We start from the raw sequence: 6,682 nt of genomic DNA, 5'->3' as shown, positions 1-6,682 counted from the left end.
TTGCTCTTAGGTTTTTCGCAATTAGCTTCTATACCAACATACGATAATTAGTCCCTTCCGTAGTGGTCTCTGGTATTCTTTTTGCGGTTAATGAATTAGCCGGTTGTTACTCGGTTTATGATTCTGAGACTTTTTAGTGTCTTTTTTCAATTTCACAGTCGGGTTTCTCTGGTTTTTGGGTGGGATCCTATATTTGGGAGGTGATATTTCATTTTGTCACACTCTCAGCTGGTTGGCTTATTGATCTTCCTATTAATCCTTATTCGCAGGCACCTGTTAGGTGGTTCAGAGTTGCTTCTTTTTTGCCGACTTTTTCCTTTCCATTTGGTTTTCTTGGTTGCCTTGTCCTTTTCCTGGCCCTGCATCCTTCTTCTCTACTATGTGATCATTTGTGTTTTTAATCTGATCCTGGCTTTTCTTCTGGTTCTGTGGGATTCGGGCCCGTTTATTCTATTATATTCCCTGCCTGTTGTTTAGGGGCCTCTTCCTAGTCTTAATTGAAGGAGCCTTCAAGGTTAAAACAGTTGTTGTTGTCCTCATCTAGCCCTCCCCCCGGCTGTTCCTAAAAACTGATTCTTGCTTCTCTTCTATTGTTTCAGGTGAGATGGGCTGCTTGTTGCTAATTCTTGCGGCCCCTTATTATTGGTCTCCTGATGAAAATAAGACTTTCTCCCTCTCTATAATAGTTGTTCGATTAGGTCCCTTGGTGTGGATTTCCTTAGCTAAGGAATATATTGGGCATTTCTTCCCTGTTAGGCTCTGGTTTATTTGCCTGAGACCCCTGCTGTAACTCCCCGCCCTTCTGGAGGGCGGATTGGCTTACGGTTGGTTTCTCTTCAAGTACTGTGGTAGAGGTACGGGGGTTATATCTTATCATTTAACTGCTTCAAGGGGTGGGTGCTTGGGTTTCTCCTTTTTATTTTTAGGCGTAGAGTTGCCTCGGGAGAGTTATTTGAATACGGCGTCTTCTCGGTCGTATATGCTCATACTAACCCTTTTTTTGCTCGGCTGGTCAGGGAAACCTCCTTTGGCTCGTTGGTTCCTTTATTGGATTATACTCTCTCCTGTGTATTCGGATTATTTAGGTTCCGGCAACATGGAACCCAAATTGGTATGATTTCGGATTTACTTAGTGCATCTAGAATAATAGGTTGCACCCCGCTGTTTTATTGCACATTAGCCCTACATCCAACTAAATCGAGACTTCCTATTACTCTCAATTAACTTTCTGGTGAATTGCAAACTTTCGGTTCGGCATTCCTGCACTTGTCACGTTTTCTAAGTTATTGTTCCTTGAGTAGGGCCTTCGCTTGGCGTCTGACTCATCTCATGCTGTCTGTATCCTTGCGTCGTTCCTCGTCTTATATTTAGGCTCCTTCCTCAGGAAACTGTTTTTGAGATATTCCTTGCCATTTGCCGGGTATTGGTCGGTGTAGTTGAGGTCATCCTCAGTCACTGGTGGGTTATCAATTACTACTTGGCCAGGAAATGACTTTTCACCGGTTCCCTTTGAGTCCTGGGATTTGCCGCCCTGGCATCCTCCATTTAGGTTTAAATGTCTTATCATCCCATTCCTCGTCGGAATGTTACGAGTATCTACTGCTTAAAGGAAAGGGGAGAGTCTGCACTGGTCTCCTCCCTTTCATGACTCCTGTTATATAATCTGTTACATCTAAGTCTTTGGCGTCTATCCTCTTATTTATTATGCACTTTTCCTGGATTCTTGAAGGTCATCGGTTAACGAAAAACTTTGTTTTATTGGCCCCCCCCCCCTTAAGTCAGAGGGGGCGTGCTGTTTGCCCTTATCGCCCTGGTCCTGTTCCGTGGAGTTGTTTTCTAGTTCTCCTGTTCCCTGACTGAAGGTTTTTTCTTTCCTTATTCCTCGGTTATCAGGAGGGGCTGTTTTCTGTGTCTCTGGGACTATGGTTCTATGGCTGACTTGTCAGATGTTTTCCTCACTGCTTGGCGTTATAGGGGTATAGGCAACCTGTCTTTCTCGGCTCCGTCACTTATTCATTCTTTTTCGTTTAGTATAATTCGAAGCTTCTATTTCTCCTAAGGAATTTCCTCTGCCTCTTAATATCCTTTATTCTACCGTTTCCCCTTCTACAAGGGTTTTAACCACTTTTTCTTCAGGAGATAGTGCGAGGACTGCCTCCTGCAGGGTGACCCCTTGGGGTTTTGCATTGCCTCCTGTATATTTCGCCTTTTTCGTCCTCCCTGGTCTATACGCCATCCCTGTCGCCTAAAAGTACAGGAATCTTTCCTGCTTCTCTACCCCTGCAGAATGGCCTGACTCCCTTAATTTCGGTTTTGGGGTTTTCGTTGATTTAAATCTTACCCCGCCTGTCCTTGGCTCCAGCGGTGGATTGCCGGTTACATGAACCTTGCATAACGGTGTCCTTACAGCCTCTATCAAGCCCTAGGCGTTCGGTGTTTTCCTTTCTCCTGTTATATAATTTGCCCGATCCTTCCCCCCCTTTGTCTCCGTCTATGCTAAGCGAATTTTCTTCCGTATTACCCTAAGGAATCTTATGCTGCTTTTGAGTTGACTACTCCGGGTCTGGCCGCTAGGCATTCCTTCTATTCTCATTTCCTGACCTGTAATTTTTACTCTTCCTCTGGTATTCATTCTCCGGGTATTAATGATGGCTTCATATTATTTAATTCTCCCGCCGATAAACATCTGCTTTGGTGTTTGTTCATCATATCCGCATATATGTTTTCTTGGTCTATACCCTCCCTGATGGGCCAGTCTCATTTGGTTAAGCCGTTCCCTATTAATGAAGCTGTCTGGTGGCCTCGAGCATTATCACCTCACATTCGGTCGTCCTCTCGGTTCAACACTTGGGATGTATTTTTTTCTTTTGCTTCTGTTCCTTTGTCACTAACTCCTTTTTATTGATTCCTCTTCGGGTGGTGTCACGATCCCCCTTAGGCTCCCCTGTCTTAGAGTGGGGTGTTGCATATGGCCTTGTTGCTTCATACTTCTGCTGATTCACCTGCTTCTGCCTCCTGTGTTGGTTAGTCTTCTACCTTCTCTTCTGGTTTGTCCTTTTGACCTCCATTGCTGTCGGGTAATCTATCTGTTCATCTGAGTGTGTTGATCTTGGGGGTTTCGTTACGTGCTTTATTCCTAGCCGGTCCCCCGCTAATCCTAACCTATTACTTTCCAGCCCTCTGTAGTGGGATGGATACGAGGTGTTTAGTTGGTGTTGGGTAATAGATACACTAGTTCGCACGCCACGTAGGGTTCTTTTTATATAGTTGCCTTCAGTGGCGCCCCCGAATAATGCCTTTACTACTTAACGCCCCCTGTCCTATCCCTTTTCACCTGTTTGGTCTTGGGGTTTCGACGTCTGCGCTTTACTTATCCCATCGTATTCCTCAGGGGGGGGCTGAGGTGGTTCCGGATTGTCCTTCTTATCTTTAACTTGTTATTCCTTGGGGTTTGCACTCCATTTGTCAGTACGGCTTGGGTTTAACTGCAAGAATTATTTTAGAGTCCTTATTCACTATATTCCTTCTATATAAAAATACCCCTATTTCACTCTATAATGCTGAGTTCTGATTTCTCCCCTTTCTAGCCCCCCATGGCTCTCTTTTCTAGCTTGAGACACCCTTTCCTATTAATCCTTTACCCTATAAGTATTCCATATAGGCCTCAGTGAACTCCTGTTAAGTCCTCTCGGGAGATATACTTATTCCTATTCGTTCCACAGGCTGGGGGAGTTCGCTGCTCTATAGTTCATTCTTCGAGATTTAGTTGTATTATCCTTAGTGGATCTGTACCCGTACTGTTCAGGTGATTCTCCCTGGATTGTTTGCTTTTAATCATATATAATTCTAACTATTCTTTTCCTCCGGTTTGGCTTTGGATTTTTTTACGCAAGGAGTTCTCCATGATTCCCCACGTCTATATTTGTCGCATTAATTTTCCTTTGCTGCCCTTTTCGCTTCCCCCCCCCTCATGGTAGTATCTTTCTCCTTCTAGTCTTCTTGTAAATTATAATATACGATGGTATACTTCTCATACGGATCCTTCCTGTAGAGGCATACTCGGGGGAAAATTGGGATATTGTTTTCTTGTTCTTTCCTGTATTCTTGTTCTCTCCCTTTTATCCTTCCTGCTGCTTCCTCTGTTTCTCCTCTCCTTAGTAATGACTGTATACTGATTTTCCTAAAGATCCTTTTATGATTTCCATTTTCATAGGTCTTATTGTTCCATCTACTTTATTAAACCTGTTTCAGTTTTCATAGTCCTGCCCCTCGGCTAGTGTTGGCTCCGCCTCTTAGTTTTCAGGTGCCCTGGCGCTCCTTTCCTTCTTTGGTTTACACTAGCCCTCCCTACTTAGGGGCCTCTATTGCCTGATCTATTTTGTCATGGCGGATATCCCATATCCTTTTCCTCTCTGGTTCTGTCTCTTTGGAGTGTTGTTGTGTCCCTCCGTGTCTCTTATAATATACACTATTTCCTATCAGTAAATTCCTAACCATTATATGATTTCTCCTCTCTATTTTATATGCTTTTCCTTATTTACTGCTTAGCAGGTCACGACAGCCGTTTCCATATGTTCCCTCATGATATGCTATATAGCAAAGAAAATATCCTATCAGCCACAACATTGTGTATCCAGCTATTTAAACAGTTATTCTTTTGCCACCTGGGGCTTAAATGTATATTATGATAATGAATCGAAACATAAATAGTTCCCTGTTCACTCAGATTATCCTCACAACAATTGACGAATTGTCTCGAAAATTTGGGTTAATTAATCACGTGGAATAACAAACAATAGATTCATAAAACTATTTAACTCATTATTAATGGAGGGAACTTTTCTATTATCGTTTATATGCCCATATAGCATTACACTTAAAACTCATATAAAAACAATATCACTGCCAAAGTGATCATGTATTTATTCACTTGCTCTCATTTTTTAGAAGAACCTCATAATTCTATGGGGGCGTAAGACTCCTTTATAGGACAGGTTTTTACTTCAATAGGGGAATGTATGCATTGTATATGCTTATACTCCCTTATGCATAAAAGGGGTTATGAATACCACTTAACATTTTACATTCTTGAGTGGTTAATAAGGAAACAGCCCTTATAGCATTTTTTATAGTCTTAGATACGAACAAAAATAAGGTTACTGTACGACTTATTATACTTCAGGATGTCTGCACAAATTCAAGAGATTTGCTGCTTTTATTGCTTTGTCCATAGATTAGAAAACATGAAACCCCCGACTTCATATATCTATTTTGTCAGAGAGAAAGATATGGTCCCCACATTATTCCCTAGGTGTCATCCCTACTGTTTTTCTGGGTTCTATGCTTTGGGTGTAGTGTGTAATCTTCATCCTTTTAGCATTTTTTCCTTCCTGTCTTCCTGTCGTGCGTCCTCCCTTGTATGTATCTGTTATTTACCTCTCGTCTTAAGCATTTCCACTCTGATCGTCATGTTTATATCTCTACTGCTTTGTGGTGTATTTATATGTTGTTACATATATCTCTCTCCGTCCTTTGAAGTAGATAATTCTCTCAAATATGTCAGTTGTATTCGTATATACATTTTATTATAGTCATCCGCTCCTATATGGTTGCTCCCCCCCCTTTTGGATTAATGACTCTTTAATATCTTATGTGTACTCTTATTCCTATGCTTATTTTATCCCCTTGGTTCTTTCGATGTTATTATTATTCCTAACTCTTCACGAGAAACAGCCCGTTCTATATAGTACTATTTCTTTTATAATTTCCTATTCCTCCCTAGGGTATAAGAAGTTTAATCTTTCATCCTACATAATTGTTATATTTTAATAGTACCCCATCGATTTCTAGTCTTGTTAAGAGGAAGATGATACAGATTAAGGCAGGTGCGCAAATCTTCCGTAATCATTGTTTCTTAATAGTACCCGGATAATTATTGAATCTATATCACAATAATATTGAGAGGGAATAATCACAGTTCACGACATATTACTGTACTTACAGTGTTACTTGGGCTATAAGATGTGCTCCCTATATTGAGACACCCTGGGTATCTTAAAACCCATTCTAGTGATAGTATGTCTCAGTCCCTTATACAGCATGAATAGCCTTAGGATTGGGATATGCGTATTCCTGGAATGGAATTATTTTACAAGCCAGTGTATTGGTGATATGGCAGCATTTTTAGAACTTCCTTCCTCCCCAAGGAATCCAACTCTCTAAACTTTTGTATTATCTTAAAAAATTTTCCTCCTCACACAGCACTGTTCTACATAGAATATTACCCTTGACAGAGGTTTATCCTCTAAACAGTTGCTGTAAGGCTAATTCTTACAGTTAATACAAATATACCGGAGGCATCTCGTATTTTTTATATATGTGTAATGCTTAGTGATTGGAATCCCTCCAAGAATACCGCTACATCCACTCTATTATCTCTTACTAAATATCTGTTTTTAAATTATGGTGCTTCTTGCTCTAAATCTTGACGACTCCACAATAGGGATTTCCTGGATTTTCCTACTGTTCAGGCAGTGATACTCTAGAGAAATGTCTTCTTCTCATATATTTAATAATGGTCGAGAAGAATGTATACCTTATATATTAGTCTTCCAAGGAAGTGTATATCCTCCGCCCCATTCTATTCTTCAAATAATAGCACCCGTTGGCCTAACTTTTCCAT

General features: G+C 41.0%; 2 protein-coding genes across 2 annotated transcripts; both read right to left on the bottom strand.

Moving 5' to 3' along the window:
* Window positions 1–1,327: 1,327 nt before the first annotated feature.
* Window positions 1,328–2,632, bottom strand: C922_05211 (hypothetical protein; the record flags this gene model as incomplete). The annotated part of the gene is made up of 2 exons (XM_008820783.1): window positions 1,328–1,531; window positions 2,522–2,632. 2 exons carry the CDS (start codon window positions 2,630–2,632, stop codon window positions 1,328–1,330), a joined length of 315 nt encoding a protein of 104 aa, XP_008819005.1.
* Window positions 2,633–3,990: 1,358 nt separating this feature from the next.
* Window positions 3,991–4,497, bottom strand: C922_05210 (hypothetical protein; the record flags this gene model as incomplete). The annotated part of the gene is made up of 2 exons (XM_008820782.1): window positions 3,991–4,228; window positions 4,352–4,497. The coding sequence occupies 2 exons, from the start codon at window positions 4,495–4,497 to the stop codon at window positions 3,991–3,993; spliced, it is 384 nt and encodes a 127-aa protein (XP_008819004.1).
* Window positions 4,498–6,682: the final 2,185 nt, after the last annotated feature.

Source organism: Plasmodium inui (assembly GCF_000524495.1).
Source record: "Plasmodium inui San Antonio 1 unplaced genomic scaffold supercont1.45, whole genome shotgun sequence".
In the NCBI taxonomy this organism is placed as follows: Eukaryota; Apicomplexa; class Aconoidasida; order Haemosporida; family Plasmodiidae; genus Plasmodium; species Plasmodium inui.
Note: the sequence above shows the minus strand (reverse complement) of the source record. Positions and strands in the feature narration are given on the sequence as shown.